This window comes from Epinephelus moara, chromosome 22 (genome assembly GCF_006386435.1).
Source record: "Epinephelus moara isolate mb chromosome 22, YSFRI_EMoa_1.0, whole genome shotgun sequence".
NCBI classification, from domain to species: domain Eukaryota; kingdom Metazoa; phylum Chordata; class Actinopteri; order Perciformes; family Serranidae; genus Epinephelus; species Epinephelus moara.
This window is the reverse complement of record NC_065527.1, coordinates 17,858,963-17,882,810: the sequence shown is the minus strand read 5'-3', so window position 1 is coordinate 17,882,810 and position 23,848 is coordinate 17,858,963. Positions and strand designations below refer to the sequence as shown.

At 41.5% G+C, this 23,848-nt stretch overlaps 1 protein-coding gene across 3 annotated transcripts in view; it reads left to right on the top strand.

Annotated features, from left to right (window-relative positions):
- The window catches only part of ripor2 (RHO family interacting cell polarization regulator 2), a 78,910-nt gene that overhangs the window by 42,796 nt on the left and 12,266 nt on the right, over nucleotides 1-23,848 (top strand). For all 3 annotated transcript variants that reach the window (XM_050033906.1, XM_050033905.1, XM_050033907.1), the window contains exons 3-9: nucleotides 7,951-8,106; nucleotides 8,442-8,520; nucleotides 9,963-9,986; nucleotides 10,484-10,537; nucleotides 21,008-21,157; nucleotides 23,336-23,399; nucleotides 23,695-23,738. In XM_050033906.1, coding sequence (XP_049889863.1) covers nucleotides 7,951-8,106; nucleotides 8,442-8,520; nucleotides 9,963-9,986; nucleotides 10,484-10,537; nucleotides 21,008-21,157; nucleotides 23,336-23,399; nucleotides 23,695-23,738 — 571 coding nt within the window. The remainder of the gene's footprint in view (nucleotides 1-7,950; nucleotides 8,107-8,441; nucleotides 8,521-9,962; nucleotides 9,987-10,483; nucleotides 10,538-21,007; nucleotides 21,158-23,335; nucleotides 23,400-23,694; nucleotides 23,739-23,848) is intronic.

Below are 23,848 nucleotides of genomic sequence, written 5' to 3'. Positions count from 1 at the left end.
TGCCGCTGTCCAGCAACCTCGAATCTGTAGGGGAGGGGGGGGGGCGGACGCGACTCGCGGCAGTATTTTGAATTTGAGTGCAGTAACCGTTTTGGCCACATTCTTACATACAGCGCCTTTAATTCTTACAAAATTTCACCTAAATGTCTCATAGGATAAAATGATGAAGTGATGACATTAGGTATTCAAAAGGTCAAAGGTCACTGTCACTGTAACATCATAAAGTTTTACTTGTTGTGGCCATTATTCAGTGTCAAAACTCAAGAACAGAAGGGGAGACATTTGGTCAGATACTGAATTGGTGACTTTAATCTTGGGCGTCCACTTTGAAACTGTGCTGATTCTAAAGATCTCCTGTGTTGAAGATGTGTGTGAAGTATCCATGTTTTCATAGACATGGATGTAAACTGTGAGCAGAACTTGACTAGTTTGCGGAAAGTGCAAAGTGGATATTCTAGATCATTCTTTCTATATTAATTATTATTATTTATTTTTTTATTTATGCTCATCTCTCTCGCTCATCACAGACGTAGACTTATACGCAAATTTTGTCAATGTCTCTCTCACACACATTTTCACTGGTGGTTTACTCACATCTCAATAATCAGCCTTTGAAAACATGACAGCCTCAGTGGTTCTAGACACGTCCAAAGGGCATAGATTACTTGATAAAGAGACTATGGCTTCTGAGTTTCCTATGATGATGAGATAAAAAAAAGGCACATACTTCCTGCTGATGAGGGTTGACATAGAGCTAATGAGGTGAGTGGTGTCAGTGTCTGCATGACACTTGCAAAGAGACCTCAAAGCAGAATGGCTGCAGTCACAGAGCTCTCCCTCCTGCTGTTTGCTCTCATCAGCAACATTCATACAGAAGAACTCATTGTCATCAGGAAGAGCTGGGACGATTACACCTTCAACCTACCCAAAGAGGCCAGCTCCTGCCTGATCTCCAGATTTGTTGGTGAGGAGAAGCTTGTCCTGTGGAACACCTCTGACCTCTGGTCCGAGAACCCCTTTGTACCTGAAGACTTGAAACAACGACTCTCAGTTGTCAGCAGGGAGAATATTACTTCCTACAGGATCAGCTCCCTGACGGATTCAGACTCTGGCTCATACCGACAGAAGTGTTGGACCAACAGCGAAGTTACGTATAAGAAGAACATCAGTATTATTATTTGTCATATAACTTTTGAGCCAATGTCTGTTTCATTGAAATTTGGACAAACATTGGACGTGGCTTGTGAGGGAAAATTCGATGGTCTGGATATCCTTTGGCTCAAGAGGGACTTTAAATATGAACAAGAAATATGGACCAAAGATTTGGGGGACAAAATAACATCAGTGAAGGTAACAAACACATCAACTCTTCATGCATCCAAGGTCACAACAACGGATCGATTGTTCACCTGTCTGAGGATGTACCAACAGCAGTGTTTCAGCAGCCAACCTGTAGAGATTCCCCTGGCTGAAGACATAATCTACCGTTCAGTGGAAGAGACGGCTGTGTTGCCGTGTACTATCAATAATTTCACTGACGGTCAGCCCCCAAGTTGGGAGTCCTTTTCCCTACAGCAACAAAACCAGACAATGGACCAAAACTACTCTCTGGTGTTTTCATTGCTAACATTAAATCACTCAGGTATGTACGAGTGTGAAACCTCTAGAGGCCTGCAAGTATATACGCTGGTGGTTTGCCCCAAATTTGGCCCACCTGCTGTGGAGCTCTTCTCAGAGGGAGAAGAAGTCACTCTCATGTGCAAAGATTGGGATAAGGGTGTGGCATTCGTTTGGTTCATCAAGTCGGACCGAACAGAAGGCAGGACCAGTAGTGTAACCTCTGATCTGAACATGAGCAGAGTGAGCTGGTCCCCCAACGGGACCTTGCATATCTCTAATGTCTCACTGAAAGACGCAGGAGAGTACTGGTGTGCAGTTGTGGACGAACAAAATTGTTGTTTATCACCAATCAAAATTATTCTAATGTACAGAGAGCCCTTTGGGATTTACTCCACCTTCTACACAGTGAGATGCTCAGTGCTCAGTATTCTGCTGGTGATGCTCTGTGTTGTTGTTGTCGCTGTGATGCTAAAGACCAGGAGAAGAGAGTAGCTTTAGTCTCAGACATACAGTTAATATGCATATGTTCCTTTACTAACTGTCTTTAATACAGTGTGTTATATACCTGATTTGAGCACAATGGAGGTGTGACATTCATGTAAATAAAACATTTCAACTTGAACACAGAAAGACGAAACATTGTCAATGATAATTAAGTCCCAATGTCTTCAAACGAGTACTTCCTAATTAACAGAGTCTTATTACTGTTGCTAACATTGGTCAAATTTGTTGCCATTGTCAAACTCCAGTAAACCCAAAATGTGATGTCCTCATATGAGCACACAGGGTCTCAGGAGGATATATCAGTCAATAATCGATATTTCTTTGGAATAAAGATTAAACATTAAGCAATAAAAACTTGGTACCCAGATTTTACTGTTTTGATTGTGATTCCTGATTTTTTCTTTTCTTTTCACTAGTGCAGTGTGTGATGAAAACATGCCTGTTCGGAAGGGGTGGATTTCTCATCTTGTGGTGTTGCTGTTTGCAGCTTTCTCAAGAACCGCTCACACTCAGCACTGCTCTTCTTTCGGTCTAGAGACAAACATCTGGGCCCAGACTGCTATATATTTATTATAATGTTTAAATATCAAGTCAGTTTATTTCTATAGCACATCTAAAACAACATGACCTGTCCAATGTGCTTTGTAAACATGGGCTGCATAAAATCAGGTCAATAGAGCACACAGAACAATCATGCATAAACCAGGCAGAGACCGAGATGAAAGATGAGTAATGCAGCAACTAGTAAACAACCATTATAACAGGGCCAGTTAGTGTTGGTGATTTAAGTACACTCAAAAGCCAGAAAAAGAGAGGTAGGCCTCAAGCTGTGCTTTGAGCGACGCAGTAGAGGAGGCGGATCTGATATGATGGAGCAGTTTGTTCCACAGACTGGGGCGACTGAAAAGGCGTGTTCGCCCCTGAGCTTCAGGCTGAGCCTGAGGGACGACCAGAAGTGACTAGTCAGAGGACCTGAGTGACCTGGGTGGGGTATGCGGAATTTAAAGGTCAGATAAGTAAAAGGGAACCAATCTGAGAAGTGTCTAAAACTGACAGGGAGCCAGCGGAGGGAGGCGAGTGTGGGAAAATATGGTCACGTTTACAGGAACCAGTTAAAAACTTTGTCACGTGACAAGTTACCGTCATGTGTAAGACAGCAACTAATCTGCATCAGGATCTGTTTGATGTTAACTTACTTCCTTTTTAATCAGCGTCTAGTGCAACTTTATCAGTTAGTTAAAATTAGTTGAATTTATTCTCTCCCTTCTTTTATTATTCAGTGATGCAGTCGCCACATGGTTTATCTCAGGAGTTGTTACAGCAGAAAATGATTTGCTGTTTTGTTTATATTGTGTCAAGTATGGACGTCAGCTGTTCCTTTCATGTAATCAGCTGATCGGTGGGGAAAAGGACAGCGAGACAAAGTTCTCTTTCTTTAAGTAAATCTTGCATAACTTTAACAGAAGTTGTGACGTGTGAAATCTTCAGATTCCAAAGCAGTAACCATAGTGACCTCACTGGCAGTCATTAACTGGTGTTCATAATATTGATGGAAAAAGAAAAGACTACACATGAGAAAGAATCATGTTCAAACCCAAAGACAGGGTTTTAAGAAAAGGACATCGACTCACTGCTTAGAAACTATTCTTAAAAAATACTTTGCTTAATATTTTGCCTTTAAAATCAAACTATCTGTTGAGCCTCTGACCGAGTCCTGCATCAGGTCAGGTACCTGGCGGGCAACCCATAAGAAACGTGATCTGTGGGAGGAACTTGCACATCATGATTTAGGTTTGGGAGTGGGTCTTGAAAATTAGACCCATGCAGGACTCTGGTCTCTGCCCTGTATACCCCTGTAGAACAAACAATGTTGGCTTCAACACAATTTTGGTTATAAAAAAAAAAAAAAAAAGTCTTGCAAAACCTTTATCTTAGCTTGCCTCATCTGTGTTTGGTTGTGAAATATCCCTTTCAGAAATCCATCACTGTAACCAGACCAAGATCCAAACATCACTCACACACATAGAAGGAATTTACTAACTCAGTAATCTGGTTTCAACCTTCCTGATGTTTAGCGAGCCACAGCAAGTCTCAGGATCCCGTCAAGGAACTGGATTCTTGAGGGATGATCCGCACTCTGTTGCATAACCACACAGCAAACTCAGTTTCATGATGATTGTTTCATTTGTAGCCACAAGTTGGTTTAAAGAAGTTGGAGATCGCTGAAGTTGGTGTTAGATTTTATCTGCATTCCTTCCTCTTTGACTCGTCTGTGATGGCTGTCACTCCATCACAAGACAGTGAGCTCACACTCAGAAATATCTGTTACAGTCTCAAAGTTTTGGCTGTCGACACGTGGTCCTCTTCAGCAGCCCCTGGTCCTGCTGAGAGAACCTATTTGAAGACGCTGCTCCGTCTCTTTCCTCCCTGCTCAGGCAGTGAACGGGGTAATTGGTTGGAATGACTCGGGTGTGTGGGCGACTGACAGCGACTGACAAGTTACCATTCTGATAATGAGCGAGGTGGAAAGCTGCAGAGATGTGGCTTCTGAGGCCACTGGAGTGTGTTAGTCTTACTGAGCAAGGGCTTACCATGTGTGTACCCATGTGTATGTTTTGTGTGCATTTCCACATGCATGCATGCTGCAGACTCTGTGTCACAATTATAAGTCAGTATGGAATTGTGTTAGCATCTATGCATATGTGTGTTTCTGTGTATGTGTGTGTGTGTCTCTTCTACACTGCAGCTTGCGTGACCCCAAGGCTACGCAGCGCTCTCATTCAGCAGTGCCCTACATTCGTGGCAGCTTAGCTTAACTTGTGCTGCGTTCTGGCACGCGGCAAGACGTGGCACGTTCCAACTTGTCGAGCGCTGGAATTGGTTGTCGCGTTGTCCCTGAGATGACTCTGGGATCGTTTCATTAAGTCTGAGGAAATGTCATTTGTCAGCTAAATCTGCAGTGGTTTTAAAAGCTGATATGTGCACGAGTGGATGAGATGAGTGTGACCTAAAATGGGCTGACGTAAGGAGAGAGAGGACTGATGTGAGGTGGAGAAAATTGGGCTTTTTTTTTCTTCTTTATTTGAACAGAGAAACAAACTTGGACATGATGCTGAAACAATTAATGGACTTTTGATCATCTATGAATCATTTTAATTTATCAAGCAAAAATGCCAAACATTTGCTGATTTTAGCTTCTTAAATGTGACGATGGGCCGCTTTTCTCTGCTTTGCATGATTATGAATCAAATAGTTTGGGGTTTTTGCAGTGAGGGTCAGACAATATGAGCTATACAAAAAAATGTAATTTATCCAGGAAGTCTTAAAATTGTTCAGACAACCATTTCTGAAGATGGAGTGCTTTGGTTCCTTGTCCACAGTTGTCTGCACAACTTTAAAGCCTGATTTATGGTCCTGCGTTAAATCAACGACGTACCTACGTCGTAGGGTACGTGGCTACGCAGAAGGCTCGCCGTAGCCCCCGGCGTAGCCTGACGTGCACCTCCCCAAAAAATGTAACTACACGTTGAGGCGACACAGACCCAGCGCACACCGAGAGGGCTGTGATTGGTTTGCTTGGTAGCATCGCATTTCCGGTTCCGTATTTCCAGATTGCGCCATCCCCGCCATCTTTAAACATCTTCTGTTGCGATGTAGATGTTGCAGCATTAACATCTCTTTTTTCGACATCCAACAACTCCAACTCCAGCAAGATTCTCTCTCTCTCGGTCGGCATTGTTCACTGTGACCGGAAAAGCCGGAAGCTAAACAAAGAATCAACTAGAGACAATGATAACCATTCAGAAAAGGAACGCAGCCCCCTACCGCTCTGGCGGTGAATTGCACCGCGACAAAATGGAGTGACTGAGAAGTTCGAAGGGTTCACAACGGCGTCACGGCAACGACACGTACGTCGTAGGTACGCCGCAGGACCATAAATCAGGCTTAAGGCCCTGTTTACACCTTGTATTAGCATGCATCTTGAGGGATCGGCTCACAAGTGGACAGCTCTAAGCATCGCCCACTGGCCAGACTCACTTTGTCATTTTACAGCTAAACAGTACACTAAAATATATTTCTGAAATATTTGAGGCAACAATGCAGTAACAGAATCTTGATTCATATTTGATCAGCGCTGCCTAGTTCTACAGTTTGACTGCAGTTTACAGAGCGATGGACATGCTTGACTCTTCAGCTTTTTTTTACAGACTCTGTCTCATGTACTTCTTTCATAATATACTGACATTTTAGCAAATATGACCCAAAGTTATTTTCATAAAAGTCACCAACTGTATCTTTAATCTGAAACAGATGAATCAAAAATGATAATTAGTTACAGCCCTAAATTTGTGTACACATATGATAATATTGAAAGCAGCCTGTGTTGCTGCTGTTTATATAAATATATCTACTAGGCCGGCACAATATCAGATTTTCACTTCACAATTAAGAGTTAGCGATAACAATAATATTGCAAAAAAAAAGGTAAAAATAGTAATAATAATAACTAGTGAATGAGGGTTGGGCAATATGATGGTACATACCGTAGACGGTAGAAATGTGTCCACCGATACAGATTTAACAGTACTGTTTTTACCGCAGGAGTTATTCAGGGCTATGTAAATTTCAGGGCTTGATTCTTGCATGATCTCACAAATCCAGCTTTGTCGCAAGGTTACGTGATTTGGTCAGACATGGAGGAGGAGAGTGAAGTTGTAAAATCAGAAATTTGTAACACTTGAGATTACTGTTATCAAAACCCTAAAGCTTCAATTTTAAAAGAATTTTACTTTTACCCTGACACAAAATGACATTAACGGTGATACAACAATTTGGCCATATTGCGCCCCCAATAAAGATCTCTAACTCCACATTCGTTGGCTTTCCCCCCTGAGTCAGTCACACTGATGCTGGTCTTTAGGGAAAAGAGTGAAGAACACTTGAATGTCATTGATTGCCGGGAGTGTGATGGTGCCTCAGTGTGTTTGTAAGTTCACTCCAGCAGAAGATAAATGGCAGCCTCGCACAGGTCAAACACAGAGAGTGGGGGGGTGGAGAGCACATGTTTGCATGTGTCCACAGACATGCGATTTAGCACAGCCTTGTGACTGATGAAGATGTTCACCTCTGAGGTTATGCTGAGAGTTTCTGCATGTTTGAAAGTATTTCCAGAATGATATGTAGGCTAATGTGTCAGTCCTGTGTGACTGCGTAATCTTAGTTTGAACAGACTCGATGAGCTCTCTCCATCAGACAGATGAGACGAATTCATGCTGAGACTGGCCCAAGGGCATGTTCAGCATGCTGGAAAAAAAAAATCTCATCCAACATTGCATTATTATTACAGGCAGCTGCAGGCCTGGTTATCTGAAACACTGTGGAAATCCCTTGTTTAATATTTAATATGAGATATAATGTTGTGTCTGTGTGAGTCGCTCTGAACCAGGGGCTTTCAAAGTCTGACACCATGGTCGCCCCTCAGACAAAACTTTTGGAACTACAGTTTTCATCATTGTATTATTATTATAATATGTGTGTCACGTTTGTGAGTTCAGATTTGACTTTGAGTTATGACTAGTACACATTTTGATATAAGTTGCAGCTCATACCGCACATCTCTTCCTCTGCGACCTGCTCTGAGCTGCACCTTTTAGTTGTCAGTAGGAGGATAGTTGGAGAGATTATCTTCCTGTTTCCTGCATTTGCTTTGCTATGAAGCTTTTGTGTGTGTGTGTGTTTTCATCATTGCATAGAAGATTAAGAAAATTCCTGCACACAGGGGACCCTCTATTGTGCTCACTATTGTGTGTGTGTTTGTGTGTGTAGGTGTAACTCTTTCATGGGGAACTCGGCGGTGCAGAAGAAGCCTCAGTCCAAGCCAAAGAAGCCCCACCTGTCAGGACACAAGGGAGGCAGCAGCTCCAGAGAGCCGCAGCCCAAAAGACTGGAGGAGGTTTACAATGCACTCAAACAAGGCCTGGAGTGAGTAACCCAAAAACTAATGGACACTTATACTGCGTACACACACTTCACTCAGTCAGTCAGCCAATACAAAATCATTTCCTCTTCACTGCATAAACTACTCAGATGTTCCTGAGGGCTCATTTCCTTTAAGTTTGGCTACAGATTCAGCTCATAAATGTTTGTAATCAGTTTCTTTAATGTGTACGTTTACAGCCTGTTTGAGCCTGTTGACATTTCCTGCTGCATATATTTACATAACGGCACAAACGTTTGTATGCCAATGTGTTTATATTGCTGTCATTATATAGTCTACCTGTTATTTACATTGAATCTTTTCCTTTTTTGTCCCGTAGTGAGTATCTTGAAGTTCATCAAACGGAGCTGGACAAACTCACGTCTCTGATGAAGGACATGAAGAGGAACTCTCGTCTGGTGAGAAACTAACGTACATACAAGTAACACTTTAGTCACATCTTAAAGGAATAGTTTGACATTTTGGGAAATACACTTTTTCACGTACTCAATGAGAGTTAAAGATATACCATATTCGGTTACTGTTTGTAAGCATGTGAAAGTAAAAGCCAACCCCAGATTAACTTTCATTTGGCATTTCACCTTGTTATATTTGTTTTTCTGCACTGTCTCTCTTGGATACCTGCTGCTTACATCCGACACCTGTGGGGGAACACACCCATAAATGTCCTGAGCACAGAAAATAAGAAAATACAGGCAGAGGGCAGAGTCTCTGTGGATAAATTTCCTCTGTCTGAAGGCAACAAAATCTGCCCACCAGCCCCTGTAACAGCCCTGACTCACCAAGCCGAAGGTCAGCTGTCGGTCAGGGTTTGGCTGTTTGTGAGCATCTGTGGCCCTCATCTCTGTGGTGGGTCCTGCACCGTTGGCCCTTGTCAACACTAGTTGGTTTTCGCCCACTGATTTCCCACATGATTCAACTTGCTGAATCGGTGCTGGCAAATGCAGAGCCCGTTGAATGAACTGACTCTGGTTGGCAGTTCAGTTTAAAGCATGAGACGAGAAATGGAAGTGAGGAAAGTAAACAAAGAGCTTAAGTCAAGAGGGAGTGAGTTCTGTTGCAGAAACGTTTCCTGGTGATTTGTGTTATTGTACAGTGGTGTGCGGTAAATATGCTTTGTTCTTTCAGTATTGGATTGTGTTTATAAGAGCTAACTAGCATCAAGACGGTCTCTCGGTTTCCCTTTTTGAATGACGATTACGGACTACAGCCGTCTGCTGGTGTGGAGTTATTTCCTCTCACGCAGGCGCAGAACATATGTGGTGACTTGCCATTAGTTGAAGTCTTTGCGGTGTGTTCGTGTGCAACTTTTTGGCTGTGACACAGGTGACGTGAGGCAATGCAGTGGGGGGGCTTTCAGCGCCTTAAGCTCTCTGAGGTCGGTTTAGTGTGTCTGGGCCTCGAACCTCACTGAGTGACAAGTATTATCTTGTTTGTTTGAATGAAGCTTTGGAGCTTAAGAGATGCTGGATGGCAGATTTTTTCATTTTTGAACAGAGTCAATCTGTCAAGAGTCAAATCTACTGTTGCTTATATCTTACAAATATCTGTACGAAAGCAGCATGAACATAAGTTCTGGCAGCTGGGATCATTTTAGATCTCAGCTCATTTTTTTATGATAATGCATCACATACAATAATAATACATAGACTTAAGCATCACAGATTTGTTATAATACACACAGTCACACACACACAAGTCAAGGCTGCCGCTGTAAGGGTGTTTAATAGGATTTCTTCTTTGCATTTCTTACGCAGCCTCAGCTGTGCCGTCCCTCTGTTCTAACTGTGTGATTGTGTGTGTGTGTTTTTGTGTCTGCATGTGTGTTTTCTCTCTCTAGGGAGTGCTGTACGATCTTGACAAGGTGAGTTGATGGAGGGGAGGGTCTGCTGTAACAACCAGTCCAAGTTTGGCGTGTGTTGCAGGAAATCTTTGATGTAAAAAAAAAAAAAAAAAAGAAAGAAAGAAAGAAAAAACAGCTAAAGGCAGCAGAAAAGAGGGAGGAGGGACATAGCAGAGAAGTGAGGGGCTGACGGGATTGAAGAATAATTCAGGAAAGAGGATAAAAGAGAAAGAAAGTGTGTGATGGGACAGGAGAGACAGCTTGGGAGGAATTAGCTGTGAGATATTTGCATATAGAAACAGCAGATACCATTTAGTTAAACATTTTTTTCTCAACTTGTGACATACATTTAATGATCATCAGTGATCTCATGAGCCACTTTTTTGACAGGCTTGCAAAGTGTGCCTCATTATATTCTGTAGTATGGACACATGAATCATTATGTTCACAGCTTTAAACAGATGTAGCTGCGCTCTTATTGGCACTACTAAGTTCCTGTGCGTCCTGTCTTTCTGCAGCAAATGAAAACCATCGAGAGGTACATGAGACGTCTGGAGTTTCACATGAGCAAGGTAAGAAGTGATAGATTGATATCAGCCGATGCTTTAAATATATCCATCACAGGACTTGAGTCTTTAGTTTTTTTGCATTTATGCGCTATATTTGGAAAGCATCCATCAAGTGCTGATTAATTTTCCACATCACAATACCTCCTTTCACCTCACGCCTCTCCACATCTCTGAAACCCACACAGTCACTCAGAAAGCACGATGCTGGTGCATATGCCCGCCTCTCTTAAAACTGTTGTTGGAAGTTGGGTAAGTTGGGTAAAGTACATGGATGTATAAAGAGAACTGGATAGCAAAGTTGGAGACAGGGTGCTGTTCATTCCTATTTAAGTTGCTCAGTAGCTAATGAAGCCAACAACGCTTGAGTACTGCAGTAGAAATTACCCACATAGTTGGTAGTGTGAGGCACATAGAGCAAGCACATTATAGACTTACAGCAGGCGAGCAACTAACTTCCACCGGCCCTTCATAAGTGGAGCTTGTGTAGACTTTCAAAATGTTATTGGACAGAATGGATCAAATGTCGAGTCATTTTCCGGAGGTTGTGATGCTAAAAAAAAATGTTCCACTGATTTACAGACGTCTCTATCACAATGTAAGTCAGTGGAAATAAGTCTTTTAGGGCCCAATGGCGTCATGTGACAGACTTTGAAAAAATGGATCAAATAAAAGTGAAAATTACCATTTAAGAAACCTACTCAAGTACCAGTAAAAAAAAAGCACCTTTGACATAGTGGCCTGATGTGGAATTACAACTTTTAGGTCCGTCATGGGATGCCATGAGGACCAAAAAGACATTTTCATAGACTTACATTGTGAAAGAGCTGTCTGTACATGAGTGGATACATTTTTTTGAGCGTCACAAATGACTCCTTTCACTATTTTGAACACTTTTAAAGTCTGGAATTAAATCATTTTTATCCCCAATCAGGTTAGTGGAATGCTAAACCGAAAGTTAGCTACTTGGTCGCTGTAAGTCTCTACTGCACCTGCTCTGTGGGCCCAATGATGTGGAAGATCCGGGTACTTTCATACCGTGAAAATCAAGCTTTTGTTTGGTCTCATGTGCCAGTGAAAACCTTTCAAGGAATGAACGGGGTCCCGCTTCCAGTGCTGTATACAGATCTCTTTATACGTCCATGCTTTTACTCGGTCATCATCACGTCGTGGTTGAAAGACAGGTGGTGCTTCTATGTCTTTCAGGCATCTGGCAACGTGGCATCTGCAGTGGAGGTGCTCCTCGGAAAGAGGTTAAAATTATACCAGAGAAAGGAGCAGAAGTACAGTTTAAAAAAGCAACAGAAAAGCTACTGAAAAAAATTTTTTTTTTTACTTGTGCATGACTTGTAACATGTTACAACCGATGCCTATCAAAAGTTTGATAAGAAGACAACTTTTATATTTATGTATGAAGCTACAGCAAGCCGCTGGTTAGGCTAGCTATGTATGACTTAGCAAGACTGGAGACAGGGGGATACAGTTATCTTGTTTATTCAATCTTTACAAAAATTAGTGAAAAAATGACAACATCGTGGCTGCAGAGTGACAGAGAGTGACTCCTCGCTCCACTGACTTTGTCAAGCTCAGGAAGTACTTTTGTTGCCATCTGACTTTAATGGTCAAGGCAACAGTTTGCCAGGTAGGCGGACATTTTTCCTATGTCCTCCTTTGTAGTCTCCTCCATTAATGCCAGTTGGGGACATTAATCCCCTGCAAGGTCTCGCCGCTCTGTGACTTTTCTTCCACATCCTCTCTTTGTAGTCCTGTAATAGCCTCCCTCGCTGTGCGTCAAATCAGACGTGACAGCAGGCAATCAGAATACACACATCCAAACAACTGCGCTGCTCCGAAGGTAACCATGGTTACCCGAAGACGGAGCCTTTGAAGTCCTGAGGAGGCAGCTATTGGGTGACCTTAACCCTTTGTGTTCACATACATCCTGACAGACTATAAAACCTCACCTTCAGATGTCCCAAAAACACATGCACACAACTAAATGACACAAGACCAAGAGACACCTTGGACAGATGTGAAGTGTGTCTGAAGGGTTGAAGACAGTTGTGAATCTGGGTCAGGGCAGTTCTAGGCTACAGTGTGGAGCAACTGGCAGGGTCCTTTAAAGAAGAGTAATAAAAGGAGGGAACATAGAAATAAGGTCTGATGAGCGTCATTTTAAAACAGGTGATGTTGTCGTAGAAACTCAGGAAATGTTCCTGCCTGCGTACTCCACTTTTGACCTTGATAAACAAAGAAAAAGAAAAAGCAGAAGCAGAATCGGTGCCTGTTCTGTCTTGTGAGGTTGTCACAGGATGCAGTTAAAACAAACACACAGACTCAGAGCCTTTTCACTTTGCATCCAACACAACTCTGAAGCTCCTCTGTTCTTTCAGGCTCTGTGCAAAAATAGATTTGAATGCACTTGTAAATATTTGAAGGAGTGACTGATTTATCTTGTCAGGCAGGTAAAAAGCCTCAAAAGTCAAAGCGTAACTAAAAAGAAAGTTAAATCCAGCACTCCTGTGCTCTTTCATTCTAAATATGTACCAGTGCTCTTTTTGTTAAACCCTTGTCTTTTTATTGCCTGTCTGTGCAGGGTATTGGCTGGATATTAAATAGTTTAAATTCTATTCACAAATTTTTTAACACATCAGTGTCTAGTTTCTCCCCTGGCGTTTCTGTAACAAACGCTATGATTTACTATTATTTCACTGTAAGAAGTGGAGTTGTAGTGTAGCACAAGGCTTTCTCCAACAGATGCTCTGACACTGTTGGATGCACCTTTTTTTAATATCAACCTGAAATGTCCTTGTGCAACATCAGTTTCATTGGACATGTAAAAATGTTTCAATTAGGTCTTCTTTGTTACTTTTAGTAGTCATTTGAAGATAATTGTAATTTAAAGTAACAGTGTGTAGGATTTAATGACACCCAGCAGTGAGGACTGCAGATTGCAACCAGCTGAAACCTCAGTGCTCTGTGTTTTTTTCTGGCTGCTGAATTATCCACAGAGGTCTCTTCCTCTTCAAAACAAACAGACTAGGTGATTAAAACTAATAAAACAAAGAATAAAGCAGTTTCACATTGCAAATCAGTGTTTCTCTGAGGCTTTTTGGCACTTTGTATATGGGGCATTAGCCCAGCAACTGCCAATGTGTGCTCAACTTTATTTTTCTGATAACTTAAGATGCAGTCGTTCAGGGCGTTTTTACTGGGAGCCAAATTATCCACAGAGGTCTCCTCCTCTCCAAAACAAATAAACCTGGTGATTTAAACAGTAAAAACACTGATTTAAGCTGTTTTATGCTAAAAAAAAAAAAAAAAAAGAAATCTGTGTTTTTCTTTAACACTGCCTGTCACAGAGGGGCTGCTTACTATGGTGGCCAACATGAAAATGCAAATTGTCCTATCTAGAGCAGGTGTTTGATTTTGTTGTTCTACAGTAGCTCAGAACAAACTACTGTAGAACAACTAGGAGGACTCTGTGGACAAGGGCCTGCCCCCTATGTAGATATACACAGCTCATTTTAAGGTAACAAAAACATAACGATTCATATTTTCAGGTGATCATACTCTCAAGAAAACATACTTATTATATTATATTTCTGCCAATATAGTATCTGCTAAATCCTACACACTGGACCTTTAAGAATAAAGTTAGTAATCCATATGTTGATTTTCATAGCAAGAGCTTCACTTGGTGAATTACTGCAGTACATATCCAGGATCTTAACAATCACTCCAGTAGCTATAACCCTGATCATAAAAAGATTTCTCCTCATGGTCCCAGCCAGTGTTCGTGTGATGACATCCTGTAATTTCATTTAACCAACTAGAAAAGCACTCTGAGAGCGCAGACCTCCGCCAAGCAGCTCGGGTTTTCCGCCATTTTATTATTTTATCCACTTCACTTCAACCGATCACCACCAAAATTGTATCATCTGTTCCTTGTCTGGTTATCAACCTTTCCTGAAAATTTGATCAAAATACGTTCAGAAGTTTTTGAGTTATTTTGCAGACAAACAAACAGACAAACGCCGGCGAAAACATAACCTCCTTGGCGGAGGTAATTAACAGCCACCTTTTTAAGACAGCTAAAGGCTCCAAAATTTAGGCCACATGTGGGGTATTTACTGATTTATTTCATGTAGTGAAACAAAAGTTGAAAATCTCTTAACCTAGTGTTAATAACAGACCTTATTCAGGCATCTAACTGATCATACATTAAAAAAAAACACTGACTTTGAGACGAGGGAACCGGGAGTACAAACATATTAACTTGTGTGGGTTTTAGGACTCACTCCTGCAGCAGTCTGTGGGACCTGTCTGGTTTAATAAAGGATATAAAGAAAAGTTGGGAAGAGGATGCTCACTGGATTCACGAGTCAAACTTATGTCTGTGCCAAGTCAACTAGCAGCCCTTGATGCCCGCTGCCTGCCCTGTAAGCAGCTGTTGGCTTTACACACACACACTCACAGTCACAGTCACACACACACACACACACACACACACACACTCACACTCACAGGACAGGTCCATTTTCTAAACCTCAGCATCAGCAGATAGCTATTGAGTGAGATCAATTGCTGAATGTCCAGCAAAGAGAGTTGACCAATCACAAAAGCATTGAGGTCAGGGAATTAAACACACACACACACACACACACACACACAAAGAGCTGGCCTCATCTTTATATAAAGAGTGGCTCTCGTTGTAAACTGATGCTGTGTCACCTACAGGGCTTATGCGGTTTTCTAAAAGCCCAGGTGTTTACATGCTCAAATATCTAAACCTCACATCATGAGTTATGTCCATGTAAACGCTCTACATTGGCCGGTGTCGAGCATTATGAAGCTTTTTCCATGGTCAAGCCGTGTCTGCAAAATGGAAACATAAAAACATGTTTTTCATTTTTATATTTCCCATTTTTATCAAACAGAGCGATGAGTACTTCGGAGACAGAAATTTGCCTCCATAGAGCAATATGCAGGAAATGGGCAACACCTGGAGTGCCTGATATAAAAATTAATGTGCGTAAATGAACGTTAGATGATCAGTCAGTAAGTATTTCGTGATAAACTGAGTGTATTTCAGTGACGCATTGTCAGAAACACACAGTATGAATAAAACTGGAGTCCGATAAAAAGCAGCACGTGTACTTTACCTCATCTCCGAACACGACATTAAAAAAAGCTCTTGACAGTTACATATTCAGCAGCTGTGAGCTACAGTAAGTGTCGACGTGTTTGTCAGTGTTCGGGCGCAGGCGTCTGTCTTTGTGCAGGACAGCTGCCGTGAGCGATGACTTAACAATCATCCATCAGCAAGTTGTTAGTGTGCATTTGTGACTCACATCAGCCTGGTCTTTTGTTCCTGCTCGTGCTGCTGGCTGCCTGCAGATGTCCGAGCAGTAATTGGCACACATGGAGGAGGCAGGTGGCCCGGTACAACCCCTATGATGTCCTGCACGGGTTGGGGTCTATTGTGTGTGTGCGTGTTGGCTGCTAGTTTCAGCAGGGCATCATTAAAGAGGAGAGTGACAGAGATTGAAGGTGAGAAGAGCAGCTGCCAGGCGCCTCCCCTTCCTCCAAGAGGGAGAGAGAACGTGTGCGTTAATCATGTGCCAAATTCAATCCAGAATGAGTGTAAATACTTTGCATGTGATTATTTTTTAATATAGGGCCTTTTTGCTTTCCCCTCTTCCCTTGAATGCTAATCTTGCCACCAACACACACACACACACACACACACACACACATACAGCTCCCTAGGGAGGGGCTTGTGTGTTTGATGCTGTTTGATGTGGCCCGCCTGTTTTAATCTGCTTATAATCACTCACCCTCTGGCAGAAAGTGTGTGTATGTGTGTGTGCACCTCATCCTACAATCCAGGATAATGGCTATATCTTAAGAGGATTCCTGCCGTATCCTAAAGATTCTCTGCTCGTATTTGAAATCCCTGAGTTTAAAGTCAGATATACAGTAGATACAGAGACAATCCTTTAAAGCTCTCAGTGATACTTCATAAAAACCAGCACACTTACCTCTGACTGCTCAGTTAAACCACCAAACAAGCATTATTATTTGTAAATTTCACAAGGATTAGCTACAGAGGGACTTAAAATAAGAAGTTAAAATGGATTTTTCACCCTTCATAAACGTGAACACATTATCCTCACCCTGGGCGTAATTGATTTCCCAATAAAGATTTTCCCATAATCCCTCACTTGGTCTCGGAGCCATTCAGGTTTTGTCGTCTCACTGAGCTGTAATTAATACAGAGACTCTGTCTCCGATAGAGGACTCAGTGTAGAATACATTTACATTTAATATCTGTTCATTAAGAAGGTTCAGATGTTTTTGTTATGGGGTGGATTTTAAAGCAGGTTCGATTTCTGTATTGAAGTAGACCTTTATATGAGCACACTGGTGTCACAGTTTGTATTTGTACATGTTTATGGAAATTATTGCTATTGATTCAGGAAAAATGTGACCAAAAACTCAATTATCTGTCTCCGCCGGCAACAGCCATGGCAGAAGGCACTGTGTTTTCGGGTTGTCCATCCGTCCCATTCTCATGAGCCCAAGATCTCAACAGCACCTTGAGGATATTACTCAAAATTTGGCACTGAAATCCACTGAGACTCAAGAATTAACTGATTAGATTTTGGTGTGTAAAGGTCAAAGGTCACATTTTTGGCCATAAGTCAAAAATTCATGCGCTAATTATTACAAAATTTTATACAAATGTCTAATGGAATAAAATTATGAGGTCAAGACATTGTATATCCAAAAGGTCAGAGGTCAGCTTCACTGTGACATCATAATGTTTTGCAAGGATGTGTGTGAAGCATCCATGTTTTAGAATTTGTAGCCATTTTGCAGAAACATCAATGCATGAAGCATGTCAGCTGTCATGGCTACATATGAGTCTGGACAGACATGGATATAAACTGTAACTTCACTGGTTTGCAGAAGCATACAGCCATTAGGCAGTAATTAGAGTAACAATTATTTTCATGTCAGTTACTCTGCTTATTATATTCTTGATTAGCGTATGTAATCATTTGGTCAATAAAATGTCAGAATATGGCAAGAAATGTCCATCACACATGTCAAGAACTCAAGGAGACATGCTTATGTGTCCAAATAAGAAAATAATGACATTTAAAAACCCGGAACCAGTGATTTTTTGGATATTTCTGTTTATAACCTGACTGAAACTATTAACTGGTTATTCAGATTGGCGCTGATTAATTTTTTTAATTAATCTAAAAGTCATCATTCCAAGCGTGACTTTTTAGATCCAGTTTCCTCACACAAACAAAAACTCATCTTGTTAGGTGGTGTGTGCCACATATATATTTCCATGTCCTTATGTTTTATGACACAGTTTATTCATCTGCCTGTGTCGAGCTGTCTGCCTTGTCTTTGTTTGTGTTTTGCCTTTACGTCTCTTTTTTTTTTCTGGGGTGAAACACGCCCAAGGCACAGCAATATGCTGATGGCTGTCCTCTGGAGTGGGGCTTGGCTGACCTTCACAAGGACATTTCCTTGAAGGCAGCAAGGGGCTATTGTAATTTGGGACAAAAATGAGCTTAATTAGCTGATAATGATATGATTACTGATTGCCTGAGAAGAACGACGGCTATTCATCAGCCCCAGTTTGTGAATGCCTGATTTTGTTACACATAATTTTCTCCACATGAATAACTCATTGTAGTTGTCTACTCATTTATGACAGAACAATAATTTAGTATTTCTCAATTTAATCATTGCAAAAGTCCAATTGGATAAACGTGTGTTTCTTTTGACTTCAGCTCAGCTTCATCCAAGATCTAAAGTAGAGTCCACTGCTCATGTTTTCTCTTGTTTTGTTGTAAACAAACGTGTTTTAAAGCTGTCGATTGTTGGCTCTGATTGGGCTCAATGTGAATATGAGAGCTGAGAATAACAGTTGTGGTTGGAGGATATTTTATAGCTGGCTCAGCTCAGCTGCTGCAGCCCCGCCACATACACCAAATACCACAGACAGACAGACGGGGCTGGGTCCCAGTCGGGGGTGGGGGGTGCTGAGAGGGGCTGGTTGGTTTGAAGTGGAACTGGTGGGATATGGGTGGTCGCTTTCTGTATGAATTGTGCCAACATAAGTTATTATAACATCATCAGGCTACTTTACCCGTCTTTCAAAGCCTAAACATTCCACTTTCACTTTTTACCATAAACCCTCCTGTGCCCGCCCACCACAACAATAACATGCTCTCCATACACATGTACACATGTCCACATGCACAGTCACAGAGTCTGCTCACCCAAACATGCTGCCAGTGTGCGGTTCAGACACTAGGATACACAAACAAACACTCAGAGATGCTGTTAGGACGGCAGGAGCCAGAATGGCCCATTTTCTCCCGCTTCTCCCTAATGAGTGCCATAAAGAGCGCGAGGCATCAATATTTCAGCGCTCTCGTCAGCCAGGCTGCAATACTTCCTTTGATGAGGCTCACTAGAGGTGTTTTGTTTTGCCCGGCTGCCACTCCGATCAAATGTGAATCGGGAAGCCAGGAAATTAGACAGACAGGAAGCTGAAGATTGGGACTGCTGGCAAATTGTGTTTCTGGGAGAAATGACTTGGAGTGACTCAGCAAAAGTGCATATTTTGTTTCTGTTGTCTGAGGAGAATTGACAGACTTTAAGTTTGATATGGTAGATCACAACTGAATCTAAATATAGTTTGTATATATGCTTATTTTAGCCATGCTAGCAGTGTGGCTCTGTGGGCCGGTTGGTCCACTGCTTTGGTCCAGACTGAAATTCCTCAGCAACTGTATAATGGATTGCGATGATATTTTGCACAGACATCATGGTCCCCAGAGGATGAATCCTGCTGATTTTAGTGGTCTGATTTTTTTTCTCTAGCACCACCATATAGAGGTCTTTGCAGGTCTAAAATTAAGGACCCTAACCCTAGTCAACCTGGGAAATTTGTTCAAAGGTCCATTAATTTTAAAAGAATATACTTACCTGACCCATTTTTGCCCAAAATGTTACAGACCTGATCTTGTTCATGTCTGAGTGCATTGCATTTTTACCAAGTGGCTGCATCAAATTTCCAACCCTGTTATGGACAACAAACCCAGTAATTAAAATTGCTAATTGCTTATCCATCTTACTCTATATAATGTTTGATAATGTTTCAGATGATTTTATTCTATTGAAGTAAAGATCACACTCCAATTTGAGTTTTTAATATTGCCACACGGACGTTTCGGGCAAGGCACCCGCTAATAGAATTTGACTCAACCTGGACCTAGATTGTCTGTAATAAACCTTGATGTGTACGTGTACAGGTCCTGGGTTTGAGGGTTTCTGTAGACCCATGAAGAGCCCTACCATCACGATCTTAGCATCTGGTTTGAATGACATATCTAGCGTACCACCTTGTTATAATTTTATGAGGAAAATCTTTGAATGATGAGATGAGATGACGAGAAAACATACAGAAAATTAAAGAAAGGGAATGTAAATTAAAGTAATTTAAAAAGCCAGCAGAGTTCAGATCCCATAAGCTCCATCACTTTTCCAAATAAGTAAATTTCTCACCACTGTGTGCAGCAGATCTACTACTGCTCATCTCATCTTGATTATGTCATCCCAGTTAAAATTCCTACATTTCAGCTCACAGTAAGGCAGCCGGATGTTGTGGAGTCGTTCTCTCTCCCTGTGGGTTTGGGTTAGATTAGGCTGGTGCTGCAAACTGAAGTCAGGCAGACATCTCCAAATGAGCTCTAAACGCCGTCTGTTGTTCCCTCGCTTTGGGAGTGTCCCGCTGGGGTCGCAGACTGGGACAGCATAGACGACTGCCACTGGAGAATACAGTTACGCTGAGACATACCAGCTGTATCTGCTCTGTTCAAGACGCTTTTCTCCTCATTCATCCAGTTGTCTCTGTCTTATCTCTCTTAAAGACTATCCGTCCCTCCTTATCTGACTTACTCTTTAATTTTTTTTCCTATCATTTTATTGTCTCTGAACATTGTTCTAATTCTTCATAGTCACATTTCATTTAAAACCATTTTCTAAAATACATTTCATCAGTGTTTTATTCTAATAATATGTATTTTGGCTCTTGTTGAAGACGTGCTGATAAAAGTTACCGACTACTGCTCAGGCCTAAAGCTGTGTTGGGCATCCTTGAATGAATCCCAGTGAGATGTGAACACATCCAGAATAATTTAGATGACAGTTTGAAGTTTTTTGGGGGAGTTTGCTTCCTGCCCAGGGATGTTTTGATGTATAACGTATGGAGGGTTTCAAACTTCAAAGACTCGCTTCATTTCATTAGTGCAGAAGTTTCTCTTTCGTGTGTGTGTGTGTGTGTGTGCACTAATGAATGTGAAAGTTTTCATGTGTATATGTATGTGCTTGTCCTTGTGGAACATTTATTAAAGATGGAGGGACTCTGTGTGATTTCAGGTGGACGAGCTGTACGAGGCCTTCTGCATCCAGAGCCGTTTGAGGGATGGTGCCAGCCGGATGAAGCAGGCCTTCTCCTCCTCTCCCTCCACTAAAGGCACCAAGGAGAGCATCGCAGAGGTCAACCGCCGCTACAAGGAGTACACTGAGGTACTGGCATAAAGCAGAGGCTCCTAACAGGGGTCCTTGAGGGAATAGTTTGTCACGATTGAATTCATTATAGAAGTGAGCCCAGTGTGAGTAGAAGTCATAAGAGTCACTATTCTGATAATAAGTTTTACTTTCTCCAGGGTTACCTCAATTATTTACAATAGGGCTGAAACTAATGATTATTTTCACTATTGATGAATCAGCCCATGATTTTCTCCATTCATCATTCTGTCAATCAAAAGTCAAGAAATAGTGGGGCGTCGGTAGCGTAGTGGATAGTGCCAACGCCCCATATACAGAGGTGATTCCTCGCTGCAGCGGTCGTGCGTTTGCCTCCAGCTTGCAACCATTTGCTGCATGTCATCCCCTCACTCTCTCTCACTCCCCCACTTCACTCTCTCCTGTCAATTAAAGACAAAAGCCTGAAAAAATAATCTTTAAAAAAAAAAGAGGCAAGAAATAGTGAAACATGCCCTGTGTAATTTTCCAAAGCTCAAGTGACGTCTTCAAATGGTATGTTTTATCCAAAAAAACAGGCCAAAATAATCCAGACCAATTCAGTTTATCATCATGTAAGACAAAGAAAGCATCAAATTTTCACATGCAAGAAGCATGAAACCAGCAAATGTTTGGCTTATTTGCTTAAAAAAATACTAAAACAATGACTTGATTAACAGAATAGTTGCCAACTGATTTTGTGTTGATGGACTCATCGATTGATCAAGTGCTTGTTTAAGCTCTAGTTGACAACTACAGAAAAAAAAACAACCAGAATCTTTTCAGTCGGAGGTCCCTGAGACAAACTTCTTATCAAATGGGAGTCCGTGACCTAATATGTATCCATTTAGGTATCCCTGATGTAAAGAAGGTTGAGAACCACTGGCATAGAGCATCTGTTTCACTGAGGAAGCAAGAATTAGCAAATTGATAGAGGCCAGGGATACTCAACTTGCTTCGCCAGGGTTCGCCAGTCAATAAACAAACATTAATAATATTTATCAATATATATAATAAATGAATTGCCTGTTTTCAACCTTTCGACGTTTGCTGCCCTTACGTATCTTTGCCAAGAGTCAAATCCAGTCACAGCAGCCCTGCATGGGTCAGGTGTACGCAAGGGATGTTTCTCCAACTGCGAGCTTGGGGCTTGATCCTTCCCTGTCACTTTTTTTTAAAAAATCAAGTTCTATTTTGATGTTAAAAAAATCCCAATTTGAATCAATTTATTTTCATTGTTACTTACAAGATGGTCGCTGGGCTACCTAGCACCCTGTCACAGGCCAGATTTGGCCCCTGGGCTGTAAGTCGTTTATCACCACCATAGACTATCAAAATAATGGACGTAGCTACCGTGACATCACTCATTGGTTTGTGGACTCCCGTTCTGAAGCCTCAAGTTCTGCTGAGGAGAAGCCGAGGACGCAACTGGCAGACAGCCTGTCACAGCCTTTAATCATGTGTAACTTTAAGCCTTTATAAAATGTAAAGGGGGAGTTATATAGAAATTCACCCTCCATACTGTTCTCATGAACTTTGAAATTAGCTATAAAGACCAAAACCATTTTTGTACCAGGCTGTAAACATGATCATTTCTGCTGTAAAGGTTGCCATTTCAACATGGGGGTCTATAGGGATTGACTTACTTCTGAAGCCAGCCTCAAGTGGCCATTAAAGGAACTGCAGTTATTGGCTTCATTTTTCAGCCCTGGACAATGCTTTTATTTACCTTGTAAAAGTCACATAGAATAAAGCTATTTGAATAATGAAGACTGTGGGCAATAATCTGACAGAGTGGAGGACAAGTTGACTTTTGAGGAGAGAGGAATAAATGAGGCATGATGTCACATATAGATACCAACATGGATTACACATTGTTTTACAGCTGACAACACCCACAGTAAATTTGAATATCTAACACAGATTACTGCTCACACTGTCATTTGTAAACACTGATTTGTGTTGTTACATACCTACAGAATGACCTTTAAATCCTGATAACACACACACACACACCTGTCATCATCAGGGCTGAGACTTACACTAACTGTCCTGTCGTCCTGCAGCTCAGTGGCTGTGTTTGTTTAAGTCTTTGGAGATAACTCGATTACTATTGTTGTTCTCTTCTTTTGTAACAAAGAGCTGTTTATGTGAGCAGTGTTATCTCTCTCACTTCTCCAGAACATGAGCACATTCGAGAGTGAACTGGAGAACCTGCTCGGGGAGTTTCATATCAAAATGAAAGGTGAGAACAAATCTTTTAAATCACAAGTAAAACTCACATACCTATATCTTAAATAAGAGGCACTGATCAACTGATGTTTACAAGAATGTTTTTGGTGATGAGCTGACAAGTAACACCACCCACCTACTGTATGGAGCATGTCCACACTTTTCAAGTTCATCACATGAACATGAACATGCCACACTGAACAAACTGAACTAAAGTCACCTAAACACAAAACAGGTTACTTGACTTGGCTTTTCCCCCTCCATATCCTGTCAAGTGTTTTTAAAAATTAATTTCCTCTCTCCGACAGGCTTGGCAGGCTTTGCGAGACTCTGTCCTGGAGACCAGTATGAGGCAAGTTCTTCTTTTTTTATGTAACACCAGGTTGTCAAGAACAACTTTCATTTCTTATTGAAATCCATGTGTGAAATATTGCAAAACCATTTAGATAAGTGAGTTAGGAC